Genomic DNA, 16,157 nt, shown 5'->3' on the forward strand with positions numbered 1-16,157 from the left:
AACAAAAGAGAATGGAATTGTTGCAGTTCTTATCTCCAGCTGGGGAGGTTGTGGTTTGTGGTTGATGCAATAGGAAATGAATGGAGGCTTGATTATGTCACTTAGACCAGTGATATAACTGTATTAGGGGTTGGGGAGCGGTTAGGGGTGGTAAGAGCTAAATTCTCACATATGGCAGCAGGGAATTGGTAAATAATTAAAACGTATGTCCAGGAATAAGCTGAGATGTGGTGGGAACCACAAAAGAACAATAAAAGGAAATGAAACAAAGTGATTTCCTCTAGGGAAATAGGATTGTCACGTGGATGGTTATGGATAAGGAGACTGTGACATTTCGTAATTTTTTTCTGTGCTAGTCTGTACTATCTAACTGTAACCATGTGCATATTATATAATTTCTGAAAAATAGCTTTTATTAAATACCTAATAAATGTGGGGTTTTAAAAGTTACATATAATGAACAGTAGCTCTTCAAAAAGATCATGATATTAATATTACACTGGAGTTTGCTGCATGTGAGCCTAGCTAGTAATGATTTCAAATTTTTAAAACTTGCTCTTTCATATGTTATTAGCATCTTTCATATCTTTGGCTCAGAGAAATAAGAATCATACTTTTTTAAATAATATACTGATTAATAATAAAATACAGAATTAACACAGTGAAGTGACATCTGGTAATAATTTCCTATTTATCCAGAAGTTGAAGGACCAGTGAGTAAACAAAGTGATCAGATTATATTAAATTAAAATAATGATGAAAGTTATCTAAGTAATATTAAATTGAAATTGAAGGTGGTGTGATTAAATCATTTAATCTCTCTTGAGTTTTTCTTGCTTTATACACTTTTGTTTATAAATTTATTTGGCCATACAGCCTGTGGGATCTTAGTTTCCTGACCAGGAATAGAACCCATGCCCCCTGCAGTGGAGGTGTGGAGTCTTAATCACTGAACTGCCAGGGAAGTCCACCTACATACATTTTTAAAATATCCAACTGGTAGTAAAATATTTTCTCATTTTAAAATATTTAGATCTATATTAAAAGATAAAGAGAAAACAAATATAAGGTCTCCTTTATGAACAGTATGAAAAGGAAAAAGGATAGGACACTGAAAGATGAACTCCCCAGGTCGGTAGGTGCCCAGTATGCTATTGGAGATCAGTGGAGAAATAACTCCAGAAAGAATGAGGGATGGAGCCAAAGCAAAAACAACACCCACTTGTGAATGGGACTGGTGATGGAACAGGGTTCGATGCTGTAAAGAGCAATATTGCATAGGAACCTGGAATGTTAGGTCCATGAATCAAGGCAAATTGGAAGTGGTCAAACAGGAGATGGCAAGAGTGAACGTTGACATTCTGGGAATCAGCAAACTAAAATGGACTGGAATGGGTAAATTAAACTCAGATGACCATTATATCTACTTTTGTGGGCAGGAAGCCCTTACAAGAAATGGAATAGCCATCACAGTCAACAAAAGAGTCCAAAATGCAGTACTTGAATGCAGTCTCAAAAATGACAGAATGATCTCTGTTCATTTCCAAGACAAACCATTCAATATCATAGTAAGCCAAGTCTATGCCCCGACCAGTAATGCTGAAGAAGCTGAAGTTGAACAGTTCTAACACCCAAAAAAGATGTCCTTTTCATTATAGGAGACTGGAATGCAAAAGTAGGAAGTCAAGAAACACCTGGAGTAATAAGCAAATTTGGCCTTGGAGTACAGAATGAAGCAGGGCAAAGGCTAATAGATTTTTCCAAGAGAACACACTGGTCATAGCAAACACCCTCTTCCAACAACACAAGAGAAGACTCTACACATGGACATCACCAGATGGTTGACACCAAAATCCAATTGATTCTGTTCTTTGCAGCCAAAGATGGAGAAGCTCTATACAGTCAGCAAAAATAAGACGGGGAGCTGACTGTGACTCAGATCATGAACTCCTTATTGCCAAATTCAAACTAAAATTGAAGAAAGTGGAGAAAACCACTAGACCATTCAGGTATGACCTAAATCAAATCCCTTATGACTGTACAGTGGAAGTGAGAAATAGATTTAAGGGACTAGATCTGATAGAGTGCCTGATGAACTATGGACAGAGGTTTGTGACATTGTACAGGAGACAGGAATCAAGACCATCCCCAAGAAAAGCAAAATGGCTGTCTGAGGAGGCCTTACAAAAAGCTGTGAAAAGAAGGGAAGCAAAAAGCAAAGGAGAAAAGGAAAGATACACCCATTTGAATGCAGAGTTCCAAAGAATAGCAAGAAGAGATAAGAAAGCCTTCCTCAGTGATCAATGCAAAGAAATAGAGGTAAAGAGTAGACTGGGAAAGACTAGAGATCTCTTCAAGAAAATTAGAGATACCAAGGGAACATTTCATGCACAGATGGGCTCAATAAAGGACAGAAATGGTAGGGACCTAACAGAAGCAGGAGATACTAAGAAGAGGTGGCAAGAATACACAGAAGAACTATACAAAAAAGATCTTCACGACCCAGATAATCATGATGGTGTGATCACTAAACTAGAGCCAGACATCCTGGAATGTGAAGTCAAATGGGCCTCAGGAAGCATCATTATGAACAAAGCTAATGGAGGTGATGGAATTCTACTTGCTATGCTATGCTATGCTAAGTCGCTTCAGTCGTGTCCGACTCTGTGTGACCCCATAGACGGCAGCCCACCAGGCTCCGTCGTCCCTGGGGTTCTCCAGGCAAGAATACTGGAGTGGGTTGCCATTTCCTTCTCCAGTGCATGAAAAGAGAAAAGTGAAAGTGAAGTCGCTCAGTCGTGTCCGGCTCTTAGCGACCCCATGGACTGCAGCCTACCAGGCTCCTCTGTCCATGGGATTTTCCAGGCAAGAGTACTAGAGTGGGGTGCCATTGCCTTCTCTAATTCCACTTGAATTCCACTTGAGCTACTTCAAATCCTGTAAGATGATGCTGTGAAAGTGCTGTACTCAATATGCCAGCAAATTTGGAAAACTCAGCAGTGGCCTCAGGACTGGAAAAGGTCAGTTTTCATTCCAATACCAAAGAAAGGCAATGCCAAAGAATGTTAAAACTACCACACAATTGCACTCATCTCACACGCTAGTAATGTAATGCTTAAAATTCTCCCAAGCCAGGCTTCAGCACTACGTGAACAGTGAACTTCCAGATGTTCAAGCTGGTTTTAGAAAAGGCAGAGGAACCAGAGATCAAATTGCCAACATCCATTGGATCATCGAAAAAGCAAGAGAGTTCCAGAAGAACATCTATCTCTGCTTTATTGAGCCTTTGACTGTGTGGATCACAATAAACTGTGGAAAATTCTGAAAGAGATGGGAATACCAGACCACCTGACCTACCTCTTGAGAAACCTGTATGCAGGTCAGGAAGCAACAGTTAGAACTGGACATGGAACAATAGACTAGTTCCAAATAGGAAAAGGAGTACATCAAGGCTGTATATTGTCACCCTACTTATTTAACTTATATGCAGAGTACATCATGAGAAACACTGGGCTGGAGGAAAAGCAAGCTGGAATCAAGATTGCAGGGAGAAATATCAATAACCTCAGGTATGCAGACACCACCCTTAATGGCAGAAAGTGAAGAAGAACTAAAGAGCCTCTTGATGAAAGTGAAAGAGGAGAGTGAAAAAGTTGGCTTAAAGCTCAACATTCAGAAAACTAAGATCATGGGATCCGGTCCCATCACTTCATGGCAAATAGATGGGGAAGGATTGGAAACAATGTCAGACTTTTTTTGGGGGGGGCTCCAAAATCACTGCAGATGGTGCTTGCAGCCATGAAATTAAAAGACACTTTTCCTTTGAAGGAAAGTTATGACCAACCTAGACAGCATAGGAAAAAGCAGAGACATTACTTTGGCAACAAAGGTCCATCTAGTCAAGGCTATGGTTTTTCCAGTGGTCATGTATGGATGTGAAAGTTGGACTGTGGAGAAAGCTGAGTGCTGAAGAATTGATGCTTTTGAACTGTGGTGTTGGAGAAGACTCTTGAGAGTCCCTTGGATTACAAGGAGATCCAAGCAGTCCATCCTAAAGGGGATCAGTCCTGGATATTCATTGGAAGGACTGATGTTGAAGCTGAAACTCCAATACTTTGGCCATCTGATGCAAAGAGCTGACTCATTTGAAAAGACCCTGATGCTGGGAAAGATTGAGGGCAGGAGGAGAAGGAGACGACAGAGGATGAGATGGTTGGATGGCATCACCGACTCGAGTTTGGGTGGACTCCGGGAGTTGGTGATGGACAGAGAGGCCTGGGATGCTTTGGTTCATGGGGTCGCAGAGTCGGACACGACTGAGCGACTGAACTGTACTGAACTTATGAATACAGACATGGTTAATCTGTCCAGAAGTAATATATCTTTATAGTCTTAATATATGTTTCCATACCTTTTTCTGTGCCTGTACCTGTACATGTGTACTATATTTATAGGGTTGAGTTTTGTAGAATATTTTTGTTTGTTTGGTTTTTTTGTTGTTTTTTAATTGTATATGTTGTTCTCCAACTTGTTTTCTTTCTTCTTAGCTTTGATTTGAAGTAACTATAATATATATATATGATTTCATTTTTTTGACAAGCCTGTACTTTTATTTCAACCCAACATCTTACGAGTGTTACTAGGTTTTTTATTTAACTTTTTTCTTTACTGAAGATTAAGATATATATAGAAAGTACACAAAGGATAAATGTAGAACTCTGAATTTTTACAGAGCGTTCAAATCTGTGCAGTTAACCATTTTGTTGTTGTTTGCTAAGTTGTGTCCAACTCTTTTGCAACCCATGGACTGTAGCCCACCCGGCTCCTCTGTCCATGGGATTTTCTGAGCAAGAATAACTGGAATGGGTTGCCATTTCCTTCTCTTAGGGGATCTTCCCAACCCAGGGACTGAACTCGTGTCTCCTGTATTACCGGTGGATTCTTTACCACTGAGCCACCAGAAATCTGTGCAGTTACTGTTTACATTTAGATATAAAAACCTGTACTCTTAACCTCCCTGCAGGGCCCCTCCCAGTTGTTTCTACACTCATTCTGAAATAATCGATTTTCAGGTACTCTTTAATTGTACTACTTTTTGGCATAAATGGCTGATCACAATGCATGTTTGCGAATATAATTCAGTGTTATTAGTTTAATATAGTACTGTTTGGTCTCTGAATCCTTTATGCTCTTAAAAAAATTATTGCGGGCCCAAAGAGTTTTTGTTTATGTGAATTTTATCTAATGTTGTTTATTGTGTTCGAAATTGAAACTGAGAAAATTTAAAAACAGGAGCATACATGCATACGTTTCATTAGCTTTTGGAATAATAAAATCCTCATATGTCATGCAGCCTCATGAAAGTATATATACATGGAAAGAATTAATGCTTTAAAAGTAGCCATGATTCTCAGTATTATGAAAATAATTTTACCTCATGGATTTTCTTGAGAGGTCTTAGGTACTCCCAGAGGTTTCCTAGACCACATTTCAAGAGTTGCTGGCTTAATATGTGTCTAACCAATGTCCCCACAGAGAACGTCAAGATGCAGATGGACAGATGAAAGAGCTCCAGGATCAGCTTGAAGCAGAGCAGTATTTCTCAGTAAGTCCAGACATGTTACTTTGAAAAGTATTGTATTTGTAGAATTATTAAAATTTTTTTTTTTGCTGAAAAACCAGGAGACTGATTCTTTAAATTCTTTAGCAAATTCCAGAGAGAATTTTGGATGAATGTTTTGTACCACACATCTGTAAAAGGAATACTGGGGCAAGAGACTGTAGATAGTCTAACAGAAATCCATTATCATTTCAAAAAAAAGTAGTTCTAAGTACATACCCACACCATATGAAGTTCATTTTAAAAAGCATTGATTTTTGAGGAAGAATATATTTGTATAATGAAAGAAATAAGATTGTCATTGTAACATTTGCCCTTTTTTGAGTTTTAAAATACGAAATAATAACTGTCACCTCATTGATTTTTAAGCCAGCAAAATTTTCTTGAATAAATTGATAATATTTTTCTTTGCCTCTTCATCCTACCAATATGACATTTAGTGAGAAATTTCACTAGGATATCCAGTTGAAAAATCACACTTGTAAATTATTAGCTGAAGTTTTATTAGTTAATTGGGTTGATTACCAGAAAATAGAAAATCTCATTGAACTATCACTTTGCTCATGGGCTCAACATTACTCAGTTTTATGAGCCTATTATGTAGTAATCAGCTGAACTTTTTGTCTGGATAGCTTTTGAATATTTGTAACAATGATGATCCATGTTTCTATTCTGTTTTGCTATTTAGACCCTCTATAAAACACAGGTTAGGGAACTTAAGGAAGAATGTGAAGAAAAGACCAAACTTTGTAAAGAATTACAGCAGAAGAAGCAGGAATTACAGGATGAAAGGTAAGGATAAGATCCTTATCTCTGTTCATAGACATGTACCCTACTCCTAGAAAGTGCCTGTATATGTGTTAAGTCACTTAGTCATGCCCAACTCTTTGCAACCCATTGATTGTAGCCTGCCAGGCTTCTCTGGCCAAGGAATTGTCCAGGCAAGAATACTGGAGTGGGTTGCCATTCCCTTCTCCAGAGGATCTTCCCAATCCAAACCCAGGTCTCCTGCATTGGCAGGCTGATTCTTTACTATCTGAACCACCAGGGAACTCCAGGTAAAATTTGTTGATGAAGTTAATAAAAAGCCAAAGATATTAAGAAGAGGTGGCAAAAATACACAGAAGAACTATACGTAAAAGATCTTCATGACCCAGATAAGCACTATGGTATGATCACTGAACTAGAGCCAGACATCCTGGAATACAAAATCAAGTGGGCCTTAGGAAGCATCACTATGAACAAAGCTAGGGGAGGTGATGGAATTCCAGCTGAGCTTTTTCAGATCCTAAAAGATGATGCTATTAAGTGCTGCACTCCATATGCCAGCAAATTTGGAAAACTCAGCAGTGGCCTCAGGACTAGAAAAGGTCAGTTTTCATTCCAATCCCAAAGAAAGGCAATGCCAAAGAACGTTCAAACTACCGCACAACTGCACTCATCTCACACACTAGCAAAGTAATGCTCAAAATTCTCCAAGCTGTGCTTCAACAGTACGTGAGCCGTGAACTTCTAGATGTTCAAGCTGGATTTAGAAAAGGCAGAGGAACCAGAGATCAAATTGCCAACATCTGCTGCATCATCAAAAAAGCTAGAGAGTTCCAGAAAAACATCTATTTCTGCTTTATTGACTGTGCCAAAGCCTTTGACTGTGTGGATTACACAGTCAGTTTGTTTGTGGAAAATTCTTAAAGAGATGTGTCGAGGTCCAGCCCCAGCTGATCCAGGGTATTCGAAGGGGAGACGGCGTCGGTGATTATTTATTTATTCATCAAAGATATAAAGAATAATAGAATGAGGATAGCTCAGTAGGAAAATTCAGTGGAGAAAAGAAGCTGAGTAGCTTGGTTTACGTGGAAAATCAGTATAACCCGTGACACCAGGTTAGCGCTGACCACGGAGGCCACAGGCGCCCTCTAGAATAGCGGAAGGTGCCCCACCTTAGACACCTTCTCGAGTGGGTCTTAGAAGCGCAGGCAAATAAATGGTTGCAGAGGATATCCGCTCTCCAGATGGAGACTCAGCTGGAAATTGAGGAGAAAAATGACATGGGGAGACCAAGCGTTGGTGAGCAAGGCCCGTAACTTTATTTTCAACAGGGGCTTATGTACCCTAAGTTACACATAGAGGATAATAGGGGATGCAAAGTCAGCAGTCTTTGATCCTTATCAAAAACCAGGGTTTCTTTCCTACAAATTTATCATATACAAATGGTTTAGGTGATTTACATCATCTTCTGGCCAGAAGGCGTATTAACATTTTATGACTCTTGACAAAGACTTATCAACAAAGACTTATTTTCTCTAAGAGTAATTATTTTAAGGTTTTGCGCCATCTTCTGAAGAAAAAATTGCATTCCTATAGGGCGGATGTGTAATGGGTTTACAACAAAGGAAAGAATTTATTACCTTAAGGGTCTAAAGTTACTAACACCAAGGCCACTACTAATTTTTTCTACATACCAACTACATTAATTAATACACATTCAAGGATACAATTCAGGGGATGTGAAAACTTGTCAACAAGCATTGGTTCATCAATGAAATCTTTTACTAGTTTTATTCTGACAGTTTCTAACTCTCTGAGAGGCTCTAAGCTATTTGAGTATCTTAAGCTTCCCGTGCCTCTCGAGGCTGGGAGACTGTAAACAATCGTATGCATAACTGTAGGAGTCCGGGTAAACTTGTCAGGCGAGTTAGAGAGCTCTCTGAGGGGTTTGGATTTAAACACTCCTAATTGCCCAGGAACTTTTATTAATTGGAGCTGTAAGTTAACTCTTTGTCAGAGAGAGCGAGATGGTGGTAGGGGACAGCCCCCAGTAAAGTCAGAGGTGAGAGCACAAAGCAATAAAGTAGGCAGACTGTTTTTTTGGGGGGGTAGATACTCGAGAATATCCAGGGGGACTCCTGAGGCTCGATCCCGCCTTTGCGTATGCCGAGCCTCCTTCCTCATGACCTTTGTCACAAGTGGAATGTCTCTCGCCGGCTCCCGGCAGAGATGGGAATACCAGACCACCTTACCTACCTCCTGAGAAACCCATATGAAGATTAAAAAGCAACAGTTAGAACCGGACAGGGAACAATAGAGTGGTTCCAAATCAGGAAAGGAGTATGTCAAGGCTGTATATTGTCACCCTGCTTATTTAACTTATATGCAAAGTACATCATGAGAAACGCTGGACTGGAGGAAGCACAAGCTGGAATCAAGATTGCCAGGAGAAATATCAATAACCTCAGATATGCAGATGACACCACCCTTATGGCAGAAAGTGAAGAAGAACTAAAGAGCCTCTTGATGAAAGTGAAAGAGGAGAGTGAAAAAGTTGGCTTAAAGCTCAACATTCAGAAAACTAAGATCATGGGATCCGGTCCCATCACTTCATGGCAAATAGATGGGGAAAAATGGAAACAATGTCAGACTTTATTTTTTTGGGCTCCAAAATCACTGCAGATGGTGACTGCAACCATGAAATTTAAAAACACTTGCCCCTTGTAAGGAAAGTTATGCCCAACCTAGATAGCATGTTAAAAAGCAGAGACATTAGTTTGCCAACAGAGGTCTGTGTAGTCAAAGCTGTGGGTTTTCCAGTAGTCATGTATGGATGTGAGAGTTGGACTATATAGAAAGCTGAGGGCAGAAGTGAGGCTTTTGAACTGTGGTGTCGCAGGAGACTGTTGAGGGTCCCTTGGACTACAGGGAGATCCAAGCAGTCAATCCTCAAGGAAATCAGTCCTGAATATTCATTGGAAAGACGGATGCTGAAGCTGTAGCTCCAATACTTTGGCCACCTGGTGTGAAGAATTGACTCATTGGTAAAGACCCCGATACTAGGAAAGATTGAAGGCAGGAGGAGAGCAGGATGACAGAGGATGAGACGCCTGGATGGCATCACTGACTCGATGGACTTGAGTTTGGGTAAACTCCAGGAGTTGGTGATGGACAGGGAGGCCTGGCATGCTACAGTCCATGGGTTCGCAAAGAGTAGGATACAACTGAGTGACTGAACTGAACTGACTGATCTGATGAAGTTAATTAGAGAAAAACTTGAGCTTTGTAATAAAAAATTGAATGTTAAAATTTTATTTCTCTTAAATATAGGGACTCCTTGGCTGCTCAACTGGAGATTACCTTAACCAAAGCAGATTCTGAGCAACTGGCTCGTTCAATTGCTGAGGAACAGTATTCTGATTTGGAAAAAGAGAAGATCATGAAAGAGCTGGAGATCAAAGAGATGATGGCTCGACACAAACAGGAACTCACCGAAAAAGATGCTACTATTGCGTCTGTAAGTAAAGTCCTTGGTTCATTTTTGGCTATAATTGTTAAAAATCTTGCTTTAGAAATACTAGGAAAGTGACATAAATCTAAATGAAAAATTGTATGTTTTGGCTACAAGATATTTGAGCTAGTGAACCATCAGCTTCTCAGTGTTGTTTGGCAGAGAGGGGGCCCTCGAAAACACAACTTCCAGTGGCTTCACTTGTTGGTAAATTCAGAGTTAAGGACTAAAGTGAAAAGAAAACACCAAAAGTACAAAACAGTTTAAGTCTTTTTTTTTCTTGTTAAACCAATTGTAGTTTAAAAGAATTTGAAATTAATCATGAAGATTAGTTTAATCATGAAGATAGCCATATGTAGGTTGAAAATAATTGTAATAAAAATTTCATATAGAAGTAAAATATCAAGTAGTTGAGTTAGCCTTATCAATTGTCTAGATCTATGAAAAATGTTACAGTAATTTTAAAGCATGGCATCAGAACAGGGATATTTCATCCTGTTCAGTGAAAGTGAGTAGGGAGACCAGAAATAGACTGACACACAGGAGAACTTGGCATATGACGTCAGCGGCAACACACAAATCAGTGGGAGAGGATACAGGTTTATGGTTTTGAAATGACTATGTTTTTATGTGGAAAGGAATAAAATTAGATTCTTATTATCATTTACCGTATATAACAGTAAATTCTAGCTATCTTAAGAACCTAAATATGTAAAATAAAAATTTTTAAATATTTGAAACTTAAAATTTACTTGTAACAAAAAACAAATAAATGACAGGGGAAAATACTTGTATTTATTAAACAAGTGATTAGTATCTAGAATATAAGTGGAACTCCTACTATTCAGTAAGAAAAAGCTAAATAATCCAAAGGGAAAATTGGCCAAAAGAGAAAACCTAAAAATATGAGCAAATGTTTAACTTTACTATTATTTAGGAAAAGGCTAGCTAAAATAATTTTGTATCACCATTTCATAGCCTTCATGTTGGCAAAAATTCAGTGTCTGACTACTTTGAAATGTCTGAAGGATGTGTGGAAAACAATGTTTTTCTTACTAATATCCAGAGTATAAATTTAATAGAGCATACTGCTGCTGCTGCTGTTGCTAAATTTCTTCAATCGTGTCCGACTCTGTGCGACCCCATAGACGGCAACCCACCAGGCTCCCCCGTCCCTGGGATTCTCCAGGCAAGAACACTGGAGCGGGCTGCCATTTTCTTCTCCAGTGCATGAAAGTGAAAAGTGAAAGTGAAGTCGCTCAGTTGTGTCCGACTCTTTGCGACCCCATGGACTGCAGCCTAGCAGGCTGCTCCGTCCATGGGATTTTCTAGGCAAGAGTACTGGAGTCGGGTACGATCGCCTTCTCTGAATATAGCATACTATAGTATAGGAAATAATACTGCAAGTTCCAGTAAATTTTAAATATTCATATAATCCAAAGAAAGTTCATAATAAGATAAATGTGCTAACGAAATTCAGACACACTACTCCTAGCAGCATAAATGTTTGTAATAGCAAAAATTCAAATATATTAATAGATGAGTGAATAGATAAATGCGGTAGACGATAGAACTACTACATCAGTTAAAATTAATTATATATATCGACAATTTCATTCTTAATATAATGAGTGAAAGCAATTACAAAAAAATAAATACAGCATCATGCTATTTATGGGCAGTTTAAAATCACATAAAAGTGCATTATATTGTTTCATATGTGTGTAGTAAAAGTATACAATCATGGATGGGAAGGATGAACACATAATTCACGATAAAATTTCCTTCAGGAAGGAAGAAGAATAGGCTTTGGCAAGAATACCAAAGAATGTCAACTTCTTTAGTAAAATTGTATTTTCTGTTTTAAAACAATGTTTTATAAGTTTTAAATTTTATTTATTCTGCATGCTGGAATGCAGAGCTTTGTTATAGCATTTGCTTTTTTTTTTTACTTTACTAAATGTTACTTCCATTTTAAATACTACTAAAGATTTTTGAAAGGGGGCAAATTTTTGGCTTCCTGGGTACATATGAAGTGTGTTACGTTTCGTAAATTTTCATCAATTTTGAAGTTTGGTAAGGTAGGACAAAGGCAAGAACTGTAGAGATAGATGTATTTAGAAAAACAAGAGTTTTAGCAACATTCTAGGATATTTTCATTTTGAATTACTGCTTTATAACTTAAAATTTTATAAATTAAGATATAAATTTTTTTTCAATTTTCATTTCTTAGCTTGAAGAAACTAATAGGACACTAACTAGTGATGTTGCCAATCTTGCAAATGAGAAAGAAGAATTAAATAACAAACTGAAGGAAGCCCAAGAGCGTATGTATTAACAAAGAATAAAGTTTATTTTCAGTATGCCTAATGGTTACCAGTTGCTAAACTATTAATATAATTTTTACATTTTTCTGTTTTAGAACTATCAAGGTTGAAAGATGAAGAAATAAGTGCAGCAGCTATTAAAGCACAATTTGAGAAGCAGCTGTTAACAGAGAGGACACTCAAAACTCAAGTGTGTATATAATAAGCTCTAAATATGATTTTGAAATTTTTCTTAGTTTATCTTTCTTTCATTTTACTTCTAACATTACAGATTGGCTGTAGCAGTCATTGATGGTACCAGTATTTGTGAACAGTCAGAATTATCCAGTTTTTTACCACATTGAGAGAAACTAGATTTGAGTAACATTGTTGTGTTCAGTGTTTATTAAGTTTCTCTTAATTTTTCCATATGGAATCATAATCCCTCCTAATTTTTTTACTGTAATCTGATAAATTTTTCTGCTTTTAAGAAATGGTAGAGAAGGACCATTTCCTGACAGCCTAAAAAAGTGTCACTCTGAAAAGGCATCGTGATTCTTAACTACCCTTTTCTCAGCTCTCAGATTGTATATACAGCATGAGTCCTGGTGGGTCCAAGACACTCTGCTCTGTGGTTGGACATGTATTTTATCAGTGTGATGCCAGTGCAAAAGTCTCTTCTAGAATAAAAGAAGATCTGCCTCCCAAGTGGTAGAAAATGACATTAGAGTGAACCTATAAACATTTAAAATTGTAGTTCTCAGAAAACATGAGAGTGTTGGTTGGGAAAAGATGATGAATAATGATGAAAGTGTATTTTTTTTAGTATAAAGGTGTTTCTTTGTGGCCCTGTGTGTAGGGAAGATTTTGTAATGTGCTATTGGTGAGTTACCAAGAAATCATCAACATAATTTACTTATTTACATTCTTATTTTTATGTTTTTAAGGCTGTGAATAAGTTGGCTGAGATCATGAATCGAAAGGAACCTGTTAAGCGTGGTAATGACACAGATGTGCGGAGAAAAGAAAAGGAGAATAGAAAGCTACATATGGAACTTAAATCTGAACGCGAAAAACTGACCCAGCAGATGATCAAGTATCAGAAAGAACTGAATGAAATGCAGGCTGTAAGAATACTTTTTGAAGACTTCTTTTTAAGAAGTAGAATTATTTTCATGTCTGCATATATTTTATAGGTTATGGAACATTTCTATTAATAATTATAGTAGTCTCCCCTTATGCAAGAGGACTATGTTCCAGGATCCCCAGTGAATGCCTGAAGCCACAGATACTACTGAACTCTATACCTACTGTATATTTTCCTGTATTGTAAGGAGTGGGTAGCATATACAGTGTGAATAAACTGGACAAAGGGATGATTAATATCCTGGGCAAGTAGAACCAAGCAATGTGAGAGTTCATCATACTTGTTAGAACAGCACATGATTCAAAACTTAGAGACTGCTTATTTCTGAAATTTTCCATTTAATATTTTCAGACTGCAGTTGACCTTGGATAATTGAAAACACAGAAAGTGAAACCTTGGATAAGGAGAGACTGCCATTTTACTAAACTAGGAAGCAAAATTATAAGATGTATGACATTCAGTTAGTTTAATGTAATTCAATTTCTTGTAGCAAATAGCTGAAGAGAGTCAGATTCGAATTGAACTACAGATGACACTGGACAGTAAGGACAGTGACATTGAGCAGCTGCGCTCCCAGCTCCAGGCCTTGCACATTGGTTTGGATAGTTCCAGTATAGGCAGTGGACCAGGGGATACTGAAGCTGATGACGGTTTTCCAGGTATAGATTCGTTCAGCCCTTACTTTTTCTTTTGTCTAAATATAAATCAGTTGATGGTTTTAAGTCCTGTAACTGACTTTGCTCTTGAGGAAAAATATTTGTTATTTCTTTAAGGGAACACCTACTCCTTAGAGTAGGGGTTCAGATGACAGTTTAAATTATTTTATTTATTGATTTCCCACAAAACTTTTTATTATAAAATGCAAGTGTAAATTTCGCATATTTAGTTATTTAAATTAACTGTATATTATTCATAGCTCTCCTTTTAAGCTTTCATTTTTATTTTTTCTTCTTTCTGCATTCTTACTTCCTTTTATGTTGGGTGTTTAGTTCATATCACTCAGTCACACACTATGGAATCCATGTCATTCACCTACCAACGTTCCTCCACTTCTCTCAATATTGCCACTAAGCCTTCCAGTTCTCATATGCTTCTTGACTCTGATTCTGACTCAGAAGAAGAATCTGTTCCTTACTTACCTATTTCATCGGAACCTAATGGTACAGGTGACATCCTGAAAATCTTTGATCTCTGGGTTTTTTTTCCCACTACCCATAATTTTAGTTCTTTTGAAAATTTTTGTAATAATAACTAATACTCACTAACTCTAACAAGTTGCTCCATTAACAAGTCTCAGTTAAAAAGAAACTGCTGCATGAACAAAGATTTTGTTTTTTAAGGAATTTCACATTGCATTGCTGATACAACTGATAGAATTTATTTTGTCAGCTTATAAGAAATGGAGTAGTGCTTTATATCGTTTAAGAACATATGGTTTCACTGTCTGTTTTTCCATTTTTAACCAAGAAGAAATTCTTTCTGAAGTTTCGTATCAAGAATGATGGTACAGAAAAAGCATGTGTAGACCGTTTTAGAGGGTATATTTAGGTTTCCCTTGAGTGCTTACTTAGTCCACACTGTGAAAGTGATAAGTGTTAATCGCTCAGTTGCATCAGATGCTTTTTGACCCCATGTACTGTAGCCCTCCAGGCTCTGTTCATGGGATTCCCCAGGCAAGAATACTGGAGTGAATTGCCCTTCCCTTCTCCAAGGGATCTTCCCCACCGAGCGATCAAATCTCTCCTGCATTGCAGGGAGATTGTTTACCTTCTGAGCCACCAGGAAGACCAGCCAACATTGTATGTGGCCTTAAAAAAAGTATAAGACAATTTGACCTGATCCTTGTCCTGAAACTAATTATAGTTTAAATGAAGAAACCAGTTGGAAAACCCCAAAAATTGTTATGTTTAATACAAAGTTAGTGTAAGTACAAAAAATGTTTAAACACCACAGGGTATTAGTGCATAAACAGTTAGATGTAAAATCAAATTTAATCTATTAGTTGAATTCAAAGTAAATTTGCTATATTTATTTACATTGTCATCACATTTTCCAGGTATATATCAGTATAAATTATAAGTGATTATATTGAAGTTGTTTCAGATCTTAGCAATAAAATTACTTCAGTCTTACCCATCTTGTTAGAGATCATCTGATTAATCCCTTAAATTGTCGTAGGGCCATGTCCAGACATTCGAGTATATAGCTGTTTTTAATGACATCATTTCTGTTCATGGGGTCTGGAAGGTTATTAATGTGAGAGAGAGAGGGAGCGAGTATAAGCACTGGATCAGAGATGTGTCCTGTGTGACTTTCTGTGGGATTGTTCTGAGAGTTGAAGAAAATTTATGTAAGGTGTCTAGCACAGTTCAGACACAAAGTAGGTGACAGCTACTTTTATTATTAGATAACCTCCAAAAAAGCTTACTTCATGTAATTATTTCACTAAAATAAACTGATCAGATACCATTAGAACAGATTCTAAGGATGCAGAGTTTTCTTGGCTGAACTAGAATTTTACTGATTTTACTATTTTAGAATTTAGGAATCTTTTGGCTTACTGCTACTTATTAGCTAGATTTGATCTATAATTTACACAGTTTTACTTCATTTTATTTAAAACCATTCTAACAGTCCATTTTCTCTAAAACCATTCTAACAGTCCATTTTCTCTGAACATTTAATTACTCACAGAAAATATTTTGTCTTCAAAGTTGTGTACTATATCTGTAGTTAGGCCTTCTTCCAAAGGAAAGATAGAGGATTCTGATACAGTTGTACCAATGAGAATAGACAGCTGGTTTT

At 37.4% G+C, this 16,157-nt stretch overlaps 1 protein-coding gene across 3 annotated transcripts in view; it reads left to right on the forward strand.

Annotated features, from left to right (window-relative positions):
* The window catches only part of ROCK2 (Rho associated coiled-coil containing protein kinase 2), a 128,572-nt gene that overhangs the window by 96,635 nt on the left and 15,780 nt on the right, over positions 1–16,157 (forward strand). For 2 of the 3 annotated variants that reach the window (XM_059891020.1, XM_059891021.1), the window contains 8 exons: positions 5,536–5,605; positions 6,309–6,412; positions 9,719–9,905; positions 12,133–12,226; positions 12,322–12,416; positions 13,153–13,332; positions 13,843–14,011; positions 14,342–14,518. In XM_059891020.1, the coding sequence (XP_059747003.1) occupies positions 5,536–5,605; positions 6,309–6,412; positions 9,719–9,905; positions 12,133–12,226; positions 12,322–12,416; positions 13,153–13,332; positions 13,843–14,011; positions 14,342–14,518 (1,076 nt within the window). 3 annotated transcript variants of the gene reach the window in all.

The sequence above is a fragment of the Bos taurus genome, chromosome 11 (assembly GCF_002263795.3).
Source record: "Bos taurus isolate L1 Dominette 01449 registration number 42190680 breed Hereford chromosome 11, ARS-UCD2.0, whole genome shotgun sequence".
In the NCBI taxonomy this organism is placed as follows: domain Eukaryota; kingdom Metazoa; phylum Chordata; class Mammalia; order Artiodactyla; family Bovidae; genus Bos; species Bos taurus.